The sequence below is a fragment of the Astyanax mexicanus genome, unplaced genomic scaffold (assembly GCF_023375975.1).
Source record: "Astyanax mexicanus isolate ESR-SI-001 unplaced genomic scaffold, AstMex3_surface scaffold_36, whole genome shotgun sequence".
Classification (NCBI taxonomy): Eukaryota; Metazoa; Chordata; class Actinopteri; order Characiformes; family Acestrorhamphidae; genus Astyanax; species Astyanax mexicanus.
Window position 1 is genome coordinate 2,256,733 of NW_026040046.1, and position 22,176 is coordinate 2,278,908.

The window sequence follows — 22,176 nt, forward strand, 5'->3', positions numbered from 1 at the left end:
TGGTTTTGTTTTTTGAAAATCAGAATTTTGACTTGAGCATTCCAGAAGGTTGAATTTCTTCAGTTTTAACTAGGGCTTTTACATGAAAACATTCATTTTGATTAACTTAACACAGATTAAACAACACGTTAAAAATATAACTCTGATTTATTGCTGGGGATGAGGCTACAGTGCTGGTTCCTGGGGGCCAATGGAACAACTCACAACCCCATGGTGCTGGTGTTATAACCTTTAAAACATAAAGAGCAGTTTAATGTACAGACATCATATATATCATATCAAACAGCAGAACTTACCATAACCAGAATAGTAACCTCTTTCTGATATCAAACATCAGCCATTAAATCAGCTTGGAAACAATATCCAAGATAACACTCTCTAATCCTAACTGCTAAGCTTGGCTGATAGATAGTCCATCTGTTATCAAATCAGAACCTACTAATCTAACCAGCACAGCACCATCCACCTGTTATTAAACCCCACAACCTACTAATCTAACCAGCACAGCACCATCCATCTGTTATTAAACCCCAGAACCTACTAATCTAACCAGCACAGCACCATCCACCTGTTATTAAACCCCAGAACCTACTAATCTAACCAGCACAGCACCATCCATCTGTTATTAAACCCCACAACCTACTAATCTAACCAGCACAGCACCATCCATCTGTTATTAAACCCCAGAACCTACTAATCTAACCAGCACAGCACCATCCATCTGTTATTAAACCCCAGAACCTACTAATCTAACCAGCACAGCACCATCCATCTGTTATTAAACCCCAGAACCTACTAATCTAACCAGCACAGCACCATCCATCTGTTATTAAACCCCACATCCTACTAATGTAACCAGCACAGCACCATCCACCTGCTATTAAACCCCACAACCTACTAATCTAACCAGCACAGCACCATCCATCTGTTATTAAACCCCACATCCTACTAATGTAACCAGCACAGCACCATCCACCTGTTATTAAACCCCAGAACCTACTAATCCAACCAGCACAGCACCATCCATCTGTTATTAAACCCCACAATCTACTAATCTAACCAGCACAGCTCCATCCACCTGTTATTAAACCCCAGAACCTACTAATCTAACCAGCACAGCACCATCCACCTGTTATTAAACCCCACAACATACTAATCTAACCAGCACAGCACCATCCATCTGTTATTAAACCCCACAACCTACTAATCTAACCAGCACAGCACCATCCATCTGTTATTAAACCCCACAACCTACTAATCTAACCAGCACAGCACCATCCATCTGTTATTAAACCCCACAACCTACTAATCTAACCAGCACAGCACCATCCATCTGTTATTAAACCCCAGAACCTACTAATCTAACCAGCACAGCTCCATCCATCTGTTATTAAACCCCACAACCTACTAATCTAACCAGCACAGCACCATCCATCTGTTATTAAACCCACAACCTACTAATCTAACCAGCACAGCACCATCCATCTGTTATTAAACCCCACAACCTACTAATCTAACCAGCACAGCACCATCCACCTGTTATTAAACCCCACAACCTACTAATCTAACCAGCACAGCACCATCCATCTGTTATTAAACCCCACAACCTACTAATCTAACCAGCACAGCACCATCCATCTGTTATTAAACCCCACAACCTACTAATCTAACCAGCACAGCTCCATCCGTCTGTTATTAAACCCCAGAACCTACTAATCTAACGAGCACAGCACCATCCATCTGTTATTAAACCCCAGAACCTACTAATCTAACCAGCACAGCACCATCCATCTGTTATTAAACCCCACAACCTACTAATCTAACCAGCACAGCTCCATCCGTCTGTTATTAAACCCCAGAACCTACTAATCTAACGAGCACAGCACCATCCATCTGTTATTAAACTCCACAACCTACTAATCTAACCAGCACAGCTCCATCCGTCTGTTATTAAACCCCAGAACCTACTAATCTAACCAGCACAGCTCCATCCATCTGTTATTAAACCCCAGAACCTACTAATCTAACCAGCACAGCACCATCCACCTGTTATTAAACCCCAGAACCTACTAATCTAACCAGCACAGCTCCATCCACCTGTTATTAAACCCCAGAACCTACTAATCTAACCAGCACAGCACCATCCATCTGTTATTAAACTCCACAACCTACTAATCTAACCAGCACAGCACCATCCATCTGTTATTAAACCCCACAACATACTAATCTAACCAGCACAGCACCATCCATCTGTTATTAAACCCCAGAACCTACTAATCTAACCAGCACAGCACCATCCATCTGTTATTAAACCCCAGAACCTACTAATCTAACCAGCACAGCACCATCCATCTGTTATTAAACCCCAGAACCTACTAATCTAACCAGCACAGCACCATCCATCTGTTATTAAACCCCACAATCTACTAATCTAACCAGCACAGCACCATCCACCTGTTATTAAACCCCAGAACCTACTAATCTAACCAGCACAGCACCATCCACCTGTTATTAAACCCCACAACATACTAATCTAACCAGCACAGCACCATCCATCTGTTATTAAACCCCACATCCTACTAATGTAACCAGCACAGCACCATCCACCTGCTATTAAACCCCACAACCTACTAATCTAACCAGCACAGCACCATCCATCTGTTATTAAACCCCACATCCTACTAATGTAACCAGCACAGCACCGTCCATCTGTTATTAAACCCCAGAACCTTCTAATCTAACCAGCACAGCACCATCCATCTGTTATTAAACCCCAGAACCTACTAATCTAACCAGCACAGCTCCATCCATCTGTTATTAAACCCCACAACCTACTAATCTAACCAGCACAGCTCCATCCATCTGTTATTAAACCCCACAACCTACTAATCTAACCAGCACAGCACCATCCATCTGTTATTAAACCCACAACCTACTAATCTAACCAGCACAGCACCATCCATCTGTTATTAAACCCCACAACCTACTAATCTAACCAGCACAGCACCATCCATCTGTTATTAAACCCCACAACCTACTAATCTAACCAGCACAGTACCATCCACCTGTTATTAAACCCCAGAACCTACTAATCTAACCAGCACAGCACCATCCATCTGTTATTAAACCCCACAACCTACTAATCTAACCAGCACAGCACCATCCACCTGTTATTAAACCCCACAACCTACTAATGTAACCAGCACAGCACCATCCACCTGTTATTAAACCCCAGAACCTACTAATCTAACCAGCACAGCACCATCCACCTGTTATTAAACCCCACAATCTACTAATCTAACCAGCACAGCACCATCCACCTGTTATTAAACCCCAGAACCTACTAATCTAACCAGCACAGCACCATCCATCTGTTATTAAACCCCACAACCTACTAATCTAACCAGCACAGCACCATCCATCTGTTATTAAACCCCACAACCTACTAATCTAACCAGCACAGCACCATCCATCTGTTATTAAACCCCAGAACCTACTAATCTAACCAGCACAGCTCCATCCATCTGTTATTAAACCCCACAACCTACTAATCTAACCAGCACAGCACCATCCATCTGTTATTAAACCCACAACCTACTAATCTAACCAGCACAGCACCATCCATCTGTTATTAAACCCCACAACCTACTAATCTAACCAGCACAGCACCATCCACCTGTTATTAAACCCCACAACGTACTAATCTAACCAGCACAGCACCATCCATCTGTTATTAAACCCCAGAACCTACTAATCTAACCAGCACAGCACCATCCATCTGTTATTAAACCCCACAACCTACTAATCTAACCAGCACAGCTCCATCCATCTGTTATTAAACCCCAGAACCTACTAATCTAACGAGCACAGCACCATCCATCTGTTATTAAACCCCAGAACCTACTAATCTAACCAGCACAGCACCATCCATCTGTTATTAAACCCCAGAACCTACTAATCTAACCAGCACAGCACCATCCATCTGTTATTAAACCCCACAACCTACTAATCTAACCAGCACAGCTCCATCCATCTGTTATTAAACCCCAGAACCTACTAATCTAACGAGCACAGCACCATCCATCTGTTATTAAACCCCACAACCTACTAATCTAACCAGCACAGCTCCATCCGTCTGTTATTAAACTCCACAACCTACTAATCTAACGAGCACAGCACCATCCATCTGTTATTAAACCCCAGAACCTACTAATCTAACCAGCACAGCTCCATCCGTCTGTTATTAAACCCCAGAACCTACTAATCTAACCAGCACAGCTCCATCCATCTGTTATTAAACCCCAGAACCTACTAATCTAACCAGCACAGCACCATCCACCTGTTATTAAACCCCAGAACCTACTAATCTAACCAGCACAGCTCCATCCACCTGTTATTAAACCCCAGAACCTACTAATCTAACCAGCACAGCACCATCCATCTGTTATTAAACCCCACAACATACTAATCCAACCAGCACAGCACCATCCATCTGTTATTAAACCCACAACCTACTAATCTAACCAGCACAGCACCATCCACCTGTTATTAAACCCACAACCTACTAATCTAACCAGCACAGCTCCATCCACCTGTTATTAAACCCCAGAACCTACTAATCTAACCAGCACAGCACCATCCATCTGTTATTAAACCCCAGAACCTAATCTAACCAGCACAGCACCATCCACCTGTTATTAAACCCCACAACCTACTAATCTAACCAGCACAGCTCCATCCATCTGTTATTAAACCCCACAACCTACTAATCTAACCAGCACTTTAGTAACGCATGGGTTTGGGAAACACTCTTTAATTAACGATCAATCTTAAATAAGAGTTACCAAGGTTCTTATCGTTACGAAGCTTTCAGGAATTATTAAGTTTTACCCTCCCATGGTGATGTCAGTCAGCACAGGCATCTGCTAGTTTTTGAGCTGTGTCGCTGCACTGTCCTTCAAGTTGCTGGGATAAAATAATAAAAGAAATGAAAATTTGAATTGTTTTGGCGTGAGTTGTTCAGTTGGGTTGTTGTTATCTAGTTTTATAGTTTAGATGAAGCTCTGTATCAACACAGAAACAGGCTTTAGGTTTACAGAACATCAAAAGATTTGCACAACTTTACACAATACTGTGGTAAATTCTGTGGTGGATTTGGAAACTTCTGCTATAACTCTGACTTCAATAGTGTGAGAAAGAAAGTGTGCTTTTATACTCGCTACATCATGTTATACATGAGTTAACATTTTTTTTACAAATTGGTAAAATGTATCACTGTGTTCTATTGTGAATAAAATATTTGTGTACTAGATTTCCACACCATTGCATTTTGATTTTATTTACATTTATTCACATTATACACATTCACATTTGTCCCAACTTTTTTTAATCAGGGTTCTAGCAATAGAATGTTTGCTTATGTTTTTTTTTTAATTAATGCAACAGACCAAGTGATTTATTTTGCTATATACTTGTGAAATAAAAAATATACAGTCTTTAGAACAGAAAAAATCATGACACAAAGTAAACCATATGCTTATTATTTACACACACACAAGTACAAAACATTTCCTTACAGAATGAGAATACAATGCTAAACAGTATGTTCCTGTAAATGATTTTTCTCTTATACTACAAATACTAAGTAAAATATTAATGCATACTTATGTTATTCCATCATTAATTCATTAACCATTAAAAAGAATAATAAACACATTTACTTCCTTCTCACTGAATGTAACAGACAACAGTTGCTTAAGGACTTTCAGCATACTTTATATTACAACCATACAGGGCTGGACCGTTGATCTGGCGTACCAGGCAGTACTCAGACCGGCCCACAATTTAGACGGGGCGGCCCATTGGCCATTCTTCAATATAGACAGTGACTCTCTCTGCGTGGTCCGCTACGTTCAGACCCCGGACGGGGAAAACTGAGCTTTCCGAAAACGCTGACGTCACACAGCGAGTCTGCGCAGGTCCGCTTTTTGTTTCTGGAGGACACTGTTTTCAGCTCAACACCAGTGAACTCGTATATTTACAGCGTATATTTACACACAGCTGATCTAACTAATGTACTAACTGCCCTCTCTGACCCAACAGTGCAGAATTACCCAGAACCAGCTTTAAACTCTGTAACACATTTTACCCGTGTAGCTGAGAGCGGTGATAGTGGCTTGTTGTCTGTTCTACGTGCTGCTCTAGCGGTATGAGCTCTGATTATACTGCTCCAACACCACCCAGGATATCCTGACGGACCAGCTACACCAGGAGTAACACTGAAATGCTAGTTTTTTATGCTGCTTCACTCAGCTCGCCTCAGCGAGGGCATTTAGTTAGTTGATAAGCTAGTTGTTAGTTGATTAGTTGGATCAGGTGTGCTGTATGTAATCAGTATAAACCAGTGACCATAATTTACGTGAGTGTAAAGCCTGAAACAGGGACAGCACCTGGATTACTATTCATCTTCAAATTGTGTTTATTAATTTAGGATTGCAGGATTTGTAAGCTAAATTTAGATAAATAGTTTGCTAGAAGCTGGATGTAGAGGATAGCCAGAATTGAGTACAACACTGAGTAATGTTGGTAGTTTAAAGCAGTTTCTTAACCCTGATCACTGAACTAAAATTCAGTTTGTAGCCTGATACAAATACATGTTATAGCTGTTTAAGGGAGGAAGCACCTTTAACCTGAAAAATTAGAATTGAGCTGTTATATCAGAGAAATTCAGAAAATATTTATTAAAGATGCTAATTATGAGGGGCCGGTCTAAACCAAAAAAAAAGGCAGATTTTTTGTCCCAGTCCAGCCCTGCAACCATATGTGATGAACTGAATGTGGAGTTTGATGAGTTTTATAGGGTGTGAATCAGCACTGTGCTCTTCGGATATCAGATATCTGGTATCTAAGCCACTGACACTCAGAGCGGCCCCCGCTGCAGAAGACAAACAGCAGCAAGTGAGAAGATCTGAACTGTCCAGCTGTGGTTTAGAAGACTGAGGACACCACCTGTAGAGGAAAGAGAGCACAGATTGAAGGTTAACGTACAAGCTAAGCTGGTCGGACTTGAATCTCCACAAAATACAGACTTGTTTCCTCATCGGCTCAGCAGTTTTGTCTGATATCAATCTTTACATGCAAAATAGCACCAGTACCATTGTCTATAATGTGCAAACAATAATGACCAGAGCTTGTAAAGTCAAGTTTTACAGGTTGCACTGCACCTGCTCTCTTCACTGATGATTTACTCACAAATCATGGAATATTTGCTGGTCTAACTTCAGTGCATTTAGTCTGTACAGTTTTAGTTTATTTCTATTTTCGCGCAGTAAACTACTCTACCATCTCTAAATCTGAGGGATCTATGACTGCATGATTCTGTCTATATAAGATGACTCATTTCATTTTGAGTTAATTCACTGACATAGCTATCTACCCATTCCTGACCACCCACAGTTCGAGTGCATGCTGTGTCAATTATAGCTGAGCCAAAACACTCTGTCATGAAGATTTCAGCCTCACTAGATCCTCTTTTTTATACATAGTAATATTACACTCCTGTACATCACTTGTTCTACTATATTCAGCTAACTAAACTTCACCTCTGTGTGAACTGTCAGTGAAATGTACTTTGACACATTTTGATGTGTGACCATACCCGTCCAGGGGATCAGTGCCAGGCAGTAGTGTCTTTTGTTGGATTTGTGAAAAAGGTTTGGCCCTAAACATCTAATAATTAATTTGCATAAAGTTGAGAAAAACTTAACTTGATTTGTGCCACTGTAAAGGCAGGTTTAGGTTTACTGTTGAACAGGAAGCTTTCAATTGTAATTTTAAGTCCAACATTTCAACATTTATTGGGCAGTGCATTCTATTGGCTTTTACCGATAATGATTAGTAGACCACTCAAGGGAGGGGAGTGACCTTACATTATAGTGAAAAAAGTAACAGATCAACTCAAAGTAGCACATACTGTAATTGTGAAGTGGAATGAAAATAATGCATGATTTTTTAAATAAAAATCTGAAAAGTGTGACATGCAAAAGTATTCAGCCCATTTACTCTGTAACTCCTAAATATAATCCAGTGCAATCATTTGCCTTCAGGAGTCCCTTAATTAGAATCCAGCTGTGTGAAATTTGTGTGTGAATGTGTGGTGGAAAAGTAACACTGCTCATTAGTCTGAACACACCACCCCACCACACTGTGGGGATGCTTTTCTTCATCAGGGACAGAATATCTGTTCAGAGTTGATGAAAAGATGGATGGAGCTAAATACAGGGCAATTCTGGAAGAGGCTGCAAAAGACTTGAGACTGGGAAGAAGATTCACCTTCCAGCAAGACAATGACTCTAAACATACAGCCAGAGCTACAGTGGAAGGATTTAGATCAGAGTATATTTATGTGAATGACACAGTCAAAGTCCTGACCCAAATCCCATTGAGCATCTCTGGTGAGACGGGAATTTCGCTGTTCACAGACGCTCTCTATCCAACTAGACTGAGCTTGAGCTGTTCTGTAAAGAAGTATGGGGCAAACATCTCCGTCTCTAGATGCGTAAAATCGTCATTGCAGTGAAAGGTGCCTCTACTAAATACTGATATAGAGGGACTGAGTATATTTGAACACTTTTAGCTGTTCATCATCTTCACAATTATGTGCTACATTTTGTTTGTCTATCACTTAAAAGCTCAATAAAATACATTTAAGTTTGTGGTTGTAAGGTGACAAAATGTAAAAAAGTTAAAGGGGTATGAATACTTTTGCAAGCCAGTGTAGGTTGGTAAAACTGGAAGCAGGTCTACACAAACACAGTTTCAGGCTTAGGAACATCAGATGAACATGCCTTACTATCTGTTTCACAATTCAGAGCAGTGACTAAGGCTTGAGTTAGCACACAGGGCATGTGTATGATAAGCACTATAAGACTCTGTTTGAGTGTATGATGAGGATCTATTAGGAAATGTACTCTGCTTGTTAGAAGCTTAGTGAGGTTACACACGTGTTTTAGTGGAGCTTACCTTTCACACATTCATTAGTCTGCCTGTATTTGCCCATTTTCTCACTGGCTTTCACAGAGGCCAGCTTCTCCTGGTTCACCTCACCTATGGGACAGTGACAGAGTAGTACACTGACGTTACAGAAGTCAAAATCAAATAAATACATTTGTTATAAAGATGTACCACAGGGGACAAGTTGGCGACACCCACATATGTTGTGAGGTTTTATCTTGTGAAGTTGAACACTTGCTAGTGTGCTCAATGAAAGGGAATGTGAATTATAGGAGTATAAACATTCATTTTATTTTATCATGTACTTTTTTAGGGGCATACATGGACATTTACAGAAAATAAAAAACGATTATAGATATATTTGAGACTACTAATGACACATTAAAATGTTCTGCTGTGTTATGAAAAAAAAAGAAATTTACCCCAAGACAAATAGAGAATTAAACTGATAACGGGCCATAAAGGATGGTGGTATAAAAAACTTTGGGTACCCCTGATCATTTTCAGGATTTTCCTTTACAAATCATTGGTTGTTTGGATCAGTAATTTTAGTTAAATATATAATATATCAGACAAACACAGTGATATATGACAAGTGAAACGAAGTTCTTCTTCTTTAAACAAAATTAGGCAGGTGAATAAATTTGTGCACCCAAACAGAAAAATTACATCAATATTTAGTAGATCCTCCTTATAGGCAGAAATAACAGCCTCTAAACTCTTCCTATAGCTTCCTATAAGAGTCTGGCTTCTGGTTGAGGGTATTCCGGATTTTATTTATAAATCATCTCCAGTTCAGTCAGGTTTGATGGTTTCTGATCTTGAAATCACACCACAGATTTATAATAATATTCAGGTCTGGGGACTGAGATGATCATTCCAGACTGTTGTACTTGTTTCTCTGCATGAAGCTTTAGTAGATTTGGAGCAGAGTTTAGGGTCGTTGTCTTGTTAAAGTATCCAGCCCCAGCGCAACTTCAACTTTCTCACTGATTAAACACAGTTCTCAGGAATCTGCTGATATTGACTGAAATCCATGAGACTCTAAACTTTAACAAGATTCTCAGTAGCTGCACTGATCACACAGCCCCACAGCACGATGAACCACCACCACGTTTTACTGTGAGGAGCAGTAGAGTGTTTGTGTTGGAATGCTGTGTTCTTTTTCCTCCATGCATAAATAACCACCTCCAAATAACTCAATTTATGTTTCATCAGTCCACAGAAACTTATTCCTAAATGAAGCCGGCTTGTCTGAATGTGCTTTAGCTTTAGTATACCTCAAGCAACTCTGTTTGAGATTTGTTTTAAGGCTCCCATGTTGCCACTCTTCAGAGAAGATGCAAAGCTTGCAATTGGAGCCTTAACCCTTTCTCATAATTGTATTCACCTGTGTATGCAGGTCAAGTTTTGTTTAAAGAATTGTTGTACACATTCTGTAAATCCTGGTCTAGGGCTCTAAGCATTTAACAGTCAATGTGCAGTAAAACATGCATTTCGATTTCGATATTGGGTAACCACTACATAACTCAAACCACTAGTACACTATTCATTCAGTGCTTGTGCTCGTGTTATAAAGTCTAGACATAAGCAGCATTCTTATAACGTGTTACTAAAAATGAAAAGGCAATGAAAGCCGATGTTGTCTGTGAGTGACCTGATCTGCTCTGATACCCTGTCAATCAGACTACACGGTCTTTGTCTGCTTCACTGTGTGCCCAGTGGTTTGCATGAACATGCCAGTCCTATTTATACGCCTTAACCATCCAGCATTACAGGGTAACCAAGCTAATCTCAGATCAGCTTTCAGAGTCTGAGCACACATTTCCATTTGGCTTCAGTTTGTGAAACATGCTACTAATTACACAGCATCCCAGTTTCTTTTTTTGGCATCCAATTCCATATTTGTTTAAAAATTTGAGTTGTAAAAAAAAGACATTCTTATCCCGGTCACACCTGCACACTCTGCACCATTAAGATCAGCTTCTCCGAAGTACTAAGAAGCTAACCCAACCCAACCCAACTTGTGGGACACCAGCTGATTAGCTGGACTTTTTATACCGAGACTTTTGCTTCGTCTTTTCCTGAGATATTGCCACTCCTGTGACTTATCAAGCGTTATTCACTGTGTTTGTTATTTCTGTTTTTTTTTATCGTTGTTTGCCCGCGATTATGATTTTTGCTTGTGTTCTATATCTGTTTTTTAATCTCTGTCTGTTTATTGAAGACGATTTTGCCTGGTTTTTTTTGGACTATAAACCTGCTTGCATTTGTGTGCAAACTATCCTGGTGGGTTTTTACAATCCTTAAGTGTATATTGTAAATTGTTATATGTGTAGGTCACTGGTAGTGTTTATAATATTTACTTACAAGTGTACTTAAAGTATGGTTAAAAGATGTACAGTCCCCTCCAAAATATCAGAACAGTGAGACCAATCCCTTTATTTCTACTGTAGACAAAAACGTTTTTGGGTTTGTCATTAAAAGAAAAATATGAGATCAAATATAAATATTTCAGTTTTTATTTCCAAGTATTTTCCTTGTGAGCAAAAATATGGAAACAGTTAAACTTAAAGCAAATTAAAGTGAACAAGACTTAATATTTAGTTGCAAATCCTTCGCTTGCAGTAACTGCATTCAGTCTGTGACCCACTGACATCACTAAACCTCTGCATTCTTCTTCTGTGGTGCTTTTCCAGGCTGCAGTGGGTTCTGGGTCATTATCTTGCTGCATGATTAAAGATCTCTGTCACGTCCTGGCCTTGTCTCATGTCTCTGTGTGTTTTCCCCACGTGACCTGTGCTCCTCTGTGTCTCCTGTCTCAGTAGTTTTCCACCACGTGTCTCATTTGTAGCTCCGCCCCTTCCCCAGGTGTTTCCAATTCTAGTGTGTTTCCTGTTTGTTAAAAGATCCCCTCTGCCACTTGTCCCTCGTCGGTCTTTGCACTAACCTCTAGTGTTTTGTCTCTCTGTGTTTCTCCGTGTTTCATAGCCTCTGTTCTTCGCGCCTTAGTTTCTGTGTTTATCTCTTGTTTAATGTTTCTAGTTTCTTGTTTATTTCCGTGTTTCCTAGCTCCTTGTATATACCCCTGCTTTGTGTTTAATAAATTATTCCCTTTTTTATATTTCCCTGCCCTGTTTGGTTTGTTTATTATTATCGCTCGTTTGTTTTGGTTATTTCTGTTTCTTTGTTTCGTGTTACCCGTTCCTTGTTTCTTTGTTTATTTGTTATTTATTTAATAAATTATTTATTTCGCCCTACCTGCACTTGCGTCCGTCTCCCCATCTTCCTTGCCTGGGTCATTCCGTGACAATCTCCAGAACAGTTTAGTTTCATCTTTCATCATCTTTCAGTTCACTTTACATCAATGAAGAATAAGCCATGCCTCCACTGTGTTTCACAGATGAGATGGTATGTTTGAGATCAAGAGCAGATCATTTCTTTCTCCAGACTTCAGCTTTTCCATCACATTGGTAAATGTTATTCTTTGTCTCATCAGTCCCTAATCACAGGCTTTTCTCTGTACTTTTTGGTAAATTCCAACCTAGTCTTCCTACTCACCTCATTGATAGTGGTTTTTATCCTCTGGTAAAGCCTCTGTACTTTTGCTCATGAAGTTTTCTGTGAACAGGAGATTGTAGTACCTTCACTCCTGCTCTCTGGAGGCTGTTGCTGATGATACTATCAGTTGTTTTAGAGTTTTTCTTTACAGAACTCACAATGTTTCATGAACTGATGTGGTTTTCCTTGGTCTTCCTGTTCATCACCTGTTATCTAGTACATCAGTGACGACTTTCTTCTTCAGATTATTCAGTTCTTCTGGCTATGGCTAATATTTATGCTCTAATGGCTCTGATTGATTTTCCATCTCCTCTCAGCTTCACAGTTGCTTGTTTTTCACTGATAGGCAGCTCTCTGGTTTAATGTTGGTTACTCCTCTCACTATAAATGCACAATCTAAACAATCAAACACACAATCTAAATCTGAAAGTGAGCACTGTTTATTGTTTGAAAAATAATGTATCAGGACAACAAACACACCTTACAGTCACATGTTTCAGACAGAAGGTGCTATCTTCTGAACTATGTTTCAGATCCAGATGTAAATACCTGGAAATAAAAGATGAAATGTGGATCCTTTATGTCATATTAATCGTGTTATTAATCGTGTCATCAATCTCAAATGTTTTCAATCTACAGCAGAAATATTGGGATCGACCACACTGTTCCAATACTTTTGAAGGGGACTGTATTTAAAAGATTAAGAATGATACCTATATAAAATAAAATATACCTATACCTATATTATTTATATGGTATTTTTCCTCATTTTTGCTCATAAATTACATAGATATGTATGTAAAATGACTAATTAATATCTGTAATTATATGTGTGTGAAATAAAGTTTTTTTTCTGTCTTTTATGTTAAAAAGGAATATACCTGAATATCACAGTGAAAACATCTGTTTCAATAGATCTTCTGTAAAAGTACAGTAGAAATCTGTACATTTAAATTACAAAAATACTCTGTTTTTTTACTCAACTGTACAATTTTTTAAGGGGATTGAATGTTAATTTATGAAGTCTCAGTGTAAAAATACAGAGTACTGAAGTAGTTTTATTATTTGCTGTAAATAAAAAGTAACACACGTTAAAAACCAAATGGAACAATGGAATTATTATTTAAACAGCATGCAGTAGGTCTGAATGGGAAGCACGGCAGCTGTCTGTGGGGCGTGGCTATGTTAATTAGATGTTCAGTTTAGAGGGCTCACCATGATGAAGTTTTATAGCAATTTTATTCACCTGGCTGAGTTTTAGACTGTAGTTTTATAAGTGGTTTTATTCTTTGAGCACTGTTTAGTGAGCAGAGAGCCTGTCAATATGACCTTCTGAAAAAGGTCATGCAGTCTATCACTGTATTTTCTTTTAGAGTACTTCAGTGTATATTAAGTTAATACATTAATCGTGTGGGTGGTAAAGCTCAGTACTTAAGTATTTAAGATTTTTATAATATGTTAGTTAAAAAAAAGTAAAATAACACTTTTTTCCCCCTGCAGAACGTCGATCGAAACCACTTTATTGAAGGAATTTAATCGTAAATATGCATGTTTCATTAAAACCTTTAATGAAAATGCATGTGAATTTACTGGTTTTGCACTTCCTATGAATGTAAGTATTTTACTTTAATTTTAGGGGGGTTGTTTGGCAGCTGCTGCAGCTAACGGTGATTTGACTGTTTTTTCACGTGTTTTTTTCTTTTATAGTGTATATGAGGCAACTTAATGATGCTGCACATTTACAGGGGTCTGGGGTTGTGAGTTCAATCTAAAAAGACCCCAATAACAACACTGTCCTAAGGGTTTAAAACACTTTTTATTCAAGTAAAAGTGTTTTAAAACTTCTTAAAGTATAAAAGTGGAGGGTTCTAATGTGGAAAGAGTTAATGAATATAAGTACCTTGGCATATGGCTAGATGACAAATGTACTTTGAAGAACCATATTAACAAGCTTTCAAAAACTTGACTTCCTATATAGAAATAAATCATGCTTCCCAATGCACACTGGATTCTGTATACCATGCAGCACTAAGATTCATTACTGGTGACCAGTGTTGGGAGTAACGGCGTTAAAACTAACGGCGTTACTAACGCTGTTACTTTTTTTCAGTAACGAGTAATCTAACTAATTACTATGACTGTAACTATAACGTCGTTACCATTTCCGACACCCCGTTACTGCACGTTACTTTAGCAACGAGGCTGAAGTTGGTTTGATATTCGCAGCTCCAGATTCGTTTGGCTCGATATTCGCAGCCTCGTATTCCCCGGCTGAAGTTGGTTTGATATTCGCAGCTGCCGCTTCACTGAAGCACCGTGAACTAAAGGGAGCGTTCACAAACACCCGCTGTTTATATTAAACACCTCACAGATCAACACTGAAGGAGATAGAATGAAGAAAAGCAGTACAGCTGTTTATTAACAATGTAAATATACAATATCTTATTAAATATAATTTTGTATATTGTAAAATATTTATTTTAATTACTGAATTTATAATTATATATTACAATAAATAATTAAATATATATTTAATAAAATTATATTTTAAAAGCCATTGCGCTCAAAAAATATGAGGTGTGATTTTGAAGAACTTTTTCATCTTGGGCCAGAACAAATACACATGATCTGAAGAGAACTAGTCTGCTACTTTAAGGAAAACCTGGAATTAGCCTGGCCCGAGCTGATTTTATACTTTAAAATTAACTGGCAACATGGTATAACGAGCCATAATGCACAATTTTTTTGTGTAAAGCTGATGTTCCAGTGTGATTTTGAAAGACTTTTTCATATTGGGCCAGACCAAATACACATGATCTAAAGAGTACTAGTCTTCTACTTTAAGGAAAGCCTGGAAATAGCCTAGCCCGAGCTGATTTTATACTTTAAAATGAACTGGCAACATGGAATACCGATCCATAAAGCACATTTTTTTTTATGTAAAGCTGATGTTGCAGTGTGATTTTGAAGGACTTTTTAATCTTGGGCCAGAACAAATACACATGATCTGAAGAGTACTAGTCTTCTACTTTAAGAAAAATCTGAAATTAGCCTGGCCCGAGCTGATTTTATACTTTAAAATTAACTGGCAACATGGAATACCGATCCATAAAGCACATTTTTTTTTATGTAAAGCTGATGTTCCAGTGTGAATATAAAGCATTGATTTTGAGAATACCAGAACTCTTCATCTGATGTGTATTTGGTCTGAAAAAAAAGTCCAAAATCATACGGGAATATCAGCTTTAAATAATATTTTTTTTTGTGCTGCCATGTTGCCAATTAATTGTGCAGTCTAAAGTCAGCTTGGGCCAGGCTGATTCCAGGTTTTCCTTAAAGTAGAAGACTAGTACTCTTTAGATCATGTGTATTTGTTCTGGCCCAAGATTAAAAAGTCCTTCAAAATCACACTAGAACATCAGCTTTATATTCAATTTCTTTGTGCATTATGGATCGGTAGGCCATGTTGCCAGTTAATTTTAAAGTATAAAATCAGCTCTGGCCAGGCTAATTCCAGGTTTTCCTTAAAGAAGAAGACTAGTTCTCTTCAGATCATGTGTATTTGTTCTGGCCCAAGATGAAAAAGTCCTTCAAAATCACACTGGAACATCAGCTTTACATAAAAAAATTGTGCATTATGGCTCGTTATACCATGTTGCCAGTTCATTTTAAAGTATAAAATCAGCTTGGGCCAGGCTAATTCCAGGTTTTCCTTAAAGTAGAAGACTAGTACTCTTCAGATCATGTGTATTTGTTCTGGCCCAAGATTAAAAAGTCCTTCAAAATCACACTAGAACATCAGCTTTAAATTAAACTTTTTTGTGCCTTATGGATCGGTATGCCATGTTGCCAGTTCATTTTAAAGTATAAAACCAGCTCGGGCCAGGCTATTTCCAGGCTTTCCTTAAAGTAGAAGACTAGTACTCTTTAGATCATGTGTATTTGGTCTGGCCCAAGATGAAAAAGTCCTTCAAAATCACACTGGAACATCAGCTTTATATTCAATTTTTTTGTGCATTATGGATTGGTACACTCTAAAAAGTGATTCTGTGTTTTAGTCAGTGGAAACTAATATTATTAAGTGGAGTGAACTTATCGGCCAGTATAACTCAATAAAATGAGTTCAGAGAACTTCAACCTGAAAACTTAAAAATGTTGGTTGAACCAATGAAAAAATGTGATTTGAACCAACTTTTAGTCACTACCTGTGTCAATGCTCTTTCTAGAGTGTTGGTTCATGCAGCTTTCCTATAGGCTCCTGGCACCATATATCTGCATATTGGGTGTGGCCTCTTCCGTACTTACCATCTTTGTGTTGTCTGTTGCCCAAAGCTACCTTATCCTAGGCCTGCAATATTATAATATAATTTGATTGCCAGGCCTCAGTGTTTGTGGGCTGTAAAAGCACATTAACTTTATTCTGTGTTTCTAGTGATCACAGTATGCTGCCTTTGAGCTACAGAGTTCACTCTTTGCTGAGTTTACTCCAGTATTGTACTGTCAGTATTTGCAGTTAAATAATAATATACCAAATATGTTGAGAATACCACATTGAGTTAACTCAGCCTTTTAAGGCAGCAGGAGAACTTATATTGCTGAGTTTAAACAACTTGAAATGTTTTACAGTGTACTTTAAAATTATGAAGCACGTAATTAAGTTGGATAAACTGGATAATTTAAGTTGATTTGCCTTAAATTTAAGTTGAGATAATGAAAACTTGAAAGTAATCAAATAATTACGTTGAGCTAACTTAAAGGAATTGTGTTGATCTAACTTGTTTACTTAATTTGTAAAAACTTAATTTATTTATGTGTTACCAATTGAAGTAATTTTTTTTAAGTTGGTCCAACAATTCTCTTTTTTCAGTGTAGGCCATGTTGCCAGTTCATTTTAAAGTATAAAATCAGCTCGGGCCAGGCTATTTCCAGGCTTTCCTTAAAGTAGAAGACTAGTACTCTTTAGATCATGTGTATTTGGTCTGGCCCAACATGAAAAAGTCCTTCAAAATCACACTAGAACATCAGCTTTAAATTAAACTTTTTTGTGCCTTATGGATCGGTATGCTATGTTGCCAGTTAATTTTAAAGTATAAAATCAGCTCGGGCCAGGCTAATTCCAGGTTTTCCTTAAAGAAGAAGACTAGTACTCTTTAGATCATGTGTATTTGGTCTGGCCCAAGATGAAAAAGTCCTTCAAAATCACACTGGAACATCAGCTTTACATAAAAAAATTGTGCATTATGGCTCGTTATACCATGTTGCCAGTTCATTTTAAAGTATAAAATCAGCTCGGGCCAGGCTAATTCCAGGTTTTTCTTAAAGTAGAAGACTAGTACTCTTCAGATCATGTGTATTTGGTCTGGCCCAACATGAAAAAGTTCTTCAAAATCACACTTGAACATCTGCCTCATATTTTTTGAGCGCAATGGCTTTTAAAATATAATTTTATTAAATATATATTTAATTATTTATTGTAATATATAATTATAAATTCAGTAATTAAAATAAATATTTTACAATATACAAAATTACATGTAATACGATATTGTATATTTACATTGTTAATAAACAGATGTACTGCTTTTCTTCATTCTATCTCCTTCAGTGTTGGTCTGTGAGGTTTGTGAACGCTCCCTTTAGTTCACGAAGCGGCAGCTGCGAATATCAAACCAACTTCAGCCTCGTACTTTAGCAGCTCTATTAACTTTTTTTTTTTATTTCGCTTTGCCCTGGTTAACCCCTCCTCTCTCCGGTGAACTTGAGCTTCTGGCCGCTGTGCCTGTGGTTTGGCGTGGTGAAGTGAGGCACAATTGTGACGATTTGCGTGCTCTAATCAATTCAGTGATTGCCGTGGACAACCCAAGTTCCGAATTAAGGACGTTAAGCTCTTTTTAGCTGCTCCGGTTTTTGTGGTGCTGCTGCTTTCTATTTTAGAGCTTAGATTCTCTGCCCGAATCCCACCTGACCTGAGGACCGACCCGAAATCAGGCTCCTATTTTTATTTTATATAAAGCTCTGGTGTGATAATCACAATGTTGCTAAGTAACCAATTATTATTGTTCACTAAAGCGAACGAAATAGCGAAAACTGAAAGTGAAAAACATTTGTGTTAACTGAATCTAATAAAAACGGTAATTAAAAGGAAAAACATAACTATCTCGAACTGTATTTTGTGTTTATAAAACTAACTAAAACGAACTGAAATTACTGATAGAATATCCTAATGTTTGTGTTTAATTTATTTATAAGCGCTGTTGTACAGCGGAGTTGTACAGCGGGAGTTGTTGTGCCGAGCGCGCGGCACTCGTGGTCCGTTAGTTCTTGTGTAAAGCGCTCTCGCGCTAGCAAGCCCACCCTAAAATGAACAGAAAAAATAAAAACAAAATAAAATTAAACTATAATAAAAATGAAAACTGTAATCACGTAGCTCTGGGCGCACGTGAACGCCTCCGCGTTTGATTTGCAGCATTGTGTGTAGCTGTTCTTAAAAATCATTTAAATTAAATAATAGTTCTATGCTTCTATGTTACAGTGTTAATTAACATAATTCTGATTATATTTCGCTCATTCAATCAGCCCGAAAACAGACAGTTTATGGGGCGGATCGGGTCAGGCTCATAATGACAGTTTATGGTTCGGGCTTGGGCAGAATGTGCACGGGCTCCGGCTGGGTCGGATTTTTTGGGCACGATCTAAGCTCTATTCTCTTTTGGTGAAGCTGTTATATTAATACCATTTTAACGGGCATTAAATTGTTGTTTTTGTCCATTATTTTGTTTTATATATACATATTTCTTTTGAGTGTGGCTTGGTTTGTTAAATTTCATCCCCAGACGCGTTTTTCCGCTTTTTTCAGTATTACAAGTTTTAGTAATTTTCTTTGGTTGTGTGGAGAATTTCGTTTTATTTTTTTGAAATTCGTTAGATTATATTTTTGTCAACATTTTGGGTTTATTTTCGTTTGTTATTTTTTGTTATTTTTCTAATAATAATAGTAAATGCATAATTGATTTCCTTTTTTTGACGGGCGAATAATAAAAAGTAACGCGATAGTTACTTTTACTGGTAACTAATTACTTTTATAGTGGAGTAACTCCGTTAGTAACTCAGTTACTTTTTTGGAGAAGTAAGGAGTAACTATAACTAATTACTTTTTCAAAGTAACGTGCCCAACACTGCTGGTGACCCGTATAGTGCACATCACTGTTCACTCTATGAAAAGCTGGATGATCTTCTCTTGCTGTGCGTCGAGAAACACATTGGTTTATTTTTGTTTTTAAAGCACTTTCTCACCATATGCCACCGTACATCTCACAAAAACGTATTAAAAATAACACAACCTATCAGACTCGCTCCAGTGACTGGATCACCCTTCAGGTACTGAGAGTTTTATCTGAACTGGGAAAATCTGCTTTTAGCCACAGAGAAGCACCAGCAAGCTGCAATTATTCACTACAGGAAACTGTAAAACTCAGCTCACTGGAGTCACTAAATCATTTTAAACTATTAATATCTAACCACCTTCAGACAGCCTGAGAATGTTTTAGCTCATTTTAGTTTTTTTATGATCTTTGGTATGTTTTAAGTTTCTTTATTTTTTTTTTTTTTTTAGTTAACTTTTTCGTTTTTAATGTTGTTTTTTTAGCTGTTTTTTTCATATTTCTTTTCAGTTTCTTTCTTTTCTTTTATTATTAATATGTAATAGAACTATTATTAGTTCCTATTTTTAAATAATATATAGTTCCTATATTTTACCTATGATTTTATGATTTTTACTCTTAAATTATTATTATTTTATTCTATCTACTTTTTGTTGTTGTTGTTTCTGTCAATCCCTTCACTATGTAATTGCTCGGCTGCATTGTAAATGAGGGCCACCCTTAATGTACTCCGAGTTTAAATAAAGGTTGATTGAAAGTAAAAGTAAGGGGAGAAAACACAATTAAGGACAAATGTTTAAGCTGCATATAGGGGTGTATAGTGCACTACCACATTATTTCTTTCAAATACCCTTTTTTGGAAAAGTAAAGTAAAAAAAAAATCTGGACATAATGTGACACAAAACAAAACGCAAAATTAGAAAATGAACTGTTGCTCTGCACTACTTTTACACTAATAACTACATTTTTATTAGTGATCTTTAATTCAAGTAGGTATTAGTATCTGTATCGGCGAAAGCAGAAATACATGTACTCGTACTTGTTGTTTTGCTAGTTAGTGTGCTGGAATGAGAATAGACACCCAAATATGCTACTAGTGTATTGATATTAGTATACTTACTACAGAAGGTAAACTTGAGAAATATACTTGAACTTCTAACCTACTTTACATACGTACGTATACTACTTTTGGTAAGGGCTATATTCAGGGCATAAGAAAGAATGTTCCTGTAATAAAATACAAAACTGCGTAACTACAATAGCATTTGTCAGTAATGTGATCAGTAATGATTCCTTTTTTTCTTCTAGGAAATAAAACAAAATCCTTCCATTCTGAGATGCCAAATGCAATAAATGCTGGTTTATACACACGGGGCGGGGGGGGGGGGGGGGGGTTTGGAGTACCTGCCTATTTGGCCCTTACTGCTCAAATTTTGCCCTTTTGTCATTTTTTTTTTTTAAGTTTAAGTGTGAAAGTCATACCTGTCAAGTCTCGGTCTGACTGATTAATTTAATATCTAATTTAAAGCATTACTCTGCGTTTTTCATTTGCTACAGGACTCTTATCTGACTGACAGCAGTTCAACCAATCAAAGCTTTTTAAAATGGCTTCTGCCCTCGTGTGTCTGCGTGACCCTTCTTCTGATTTTTTTAAGGGTGTAGTAATGAGTAATGTCAATCTAACCGGAGCGGGGCTATGGCTGTCTAACCCCTTTTCAGCGTTCTGATAAAGATTAGTCGTAAAACTGCGCAGAAGGGGTACCCGCTATATTAACTGCATGCCACTGACTATAGATATAGACTACTTTTGCCTCTAACAGAGATATGAGTTATGGACAATGAAATGGTATGTTGTGATTCCATGTTACATTCTCTATGAATATGGGTTGCTACAAATCAACCGGTTATATTGTAAGGTATGTTTCTGTATGGCGTTTTAAATTTGTGCTCCCCTTTTGACTTTGAGCACCTGCCCTTCCACAAGTCTCTGCACAGCCCTGCTAGGCTGTTTTATTCAGATCTGCTGGAGTCATTAGCCACACTCTGATAATGTTGCATATTGTTTGATCTCCATAAATCCAGTCAAAGCTACTTTCATCTTTCTCCAAATTATTGATTACCCACTCGTCTGGCCTGATACTGATGGATGTTCACATGAACTGTCAATATCAATTTTGCAATTGCTTAAATTGCTGTTGTTGCAATTCAACTGAGTAAATAAGACTTACAGTGTGTGAATGTACAATATCTTTATATCACTAATGTATAAGTGGCATGATCAGAAAAGGATGGTTCCCCTCATCCTGTCTTGGTTCCAGCTGTCACTCTCAGTTCTAAGCTGCTTTCTGACATCAGATGTAAGAGCATTATATGAATAAATCACCTGTTAATTGCCATGTTAAGAAGGTTTGTTGGCCCAGTAATGCTAAAGCCATTCAAGAAA

General features: G+C 37.7%; 1 protein-coding gene and 1 long non-coding RNA gene across 9 annotated transcripts in view; both read right to left on the reverse strand.

Moving 5' to 3' along the window:
- Window positions 1-303: 303 nt before the first annotated feature.
- Window positions 304-4,747, reverse strand: LOC125790799 (uncharacterized). 7 transcript variants are annotated; one of them, XR_007430519.1, is made up of 4 exons: window positions 4,664-4,747; window positions 2,883-3,648; window positions 1,099-1,658; window positions 304-639 (listed from the first exon to the last, which is right to left on the reverse strand). It is a non-coding gene; the product is annotated as an uncharacterized LOC125790799 (long non-coding RNA). The 7 variants fall into 7 exon arrangements; XR_007430522.1 differs by lacking the exon at window positions 4,664-4,747 and adding an exon at window positions 3,901-4,013 and having other exon boundaries at window positions 2,883-3,493; XR_007430524.1 differs by lacking the exon at window positions 4,664-4,747 and having other exon boundaries at window positions 2,883-2,983; window positions 3,086-3,811.
- A 1,082-nt stretch (window positions 4,748-5,829) lies between these two features.
- cusr (Copper-only SOD repeat protein) overlaps window positions 5,830-22,176 on the reverse strand; it is a 63,923-nt gene continuing 47,576 nt past the window's right edge. For both annotated transcript variants that reach the window (XM_007242207.4, XM_022666239.2), the window contains 2 exons: window positions 9,022-9,105; window positions 5,830-7,008 (listed from right to left, as the gene is read on the reverse strand). In XM_007242207.4, the coding sequence (XP_007242269.3) occupies window positions 6,920-7,008; window positions 9,022-9,105 (173 nt within the window). In that variant the 3' untranslated portion in view covers window positions 5,830-6,919. The remainder of the gene's footprint in view (window positions 7,009-9,021; window positions 9,106-22,176) is intronic.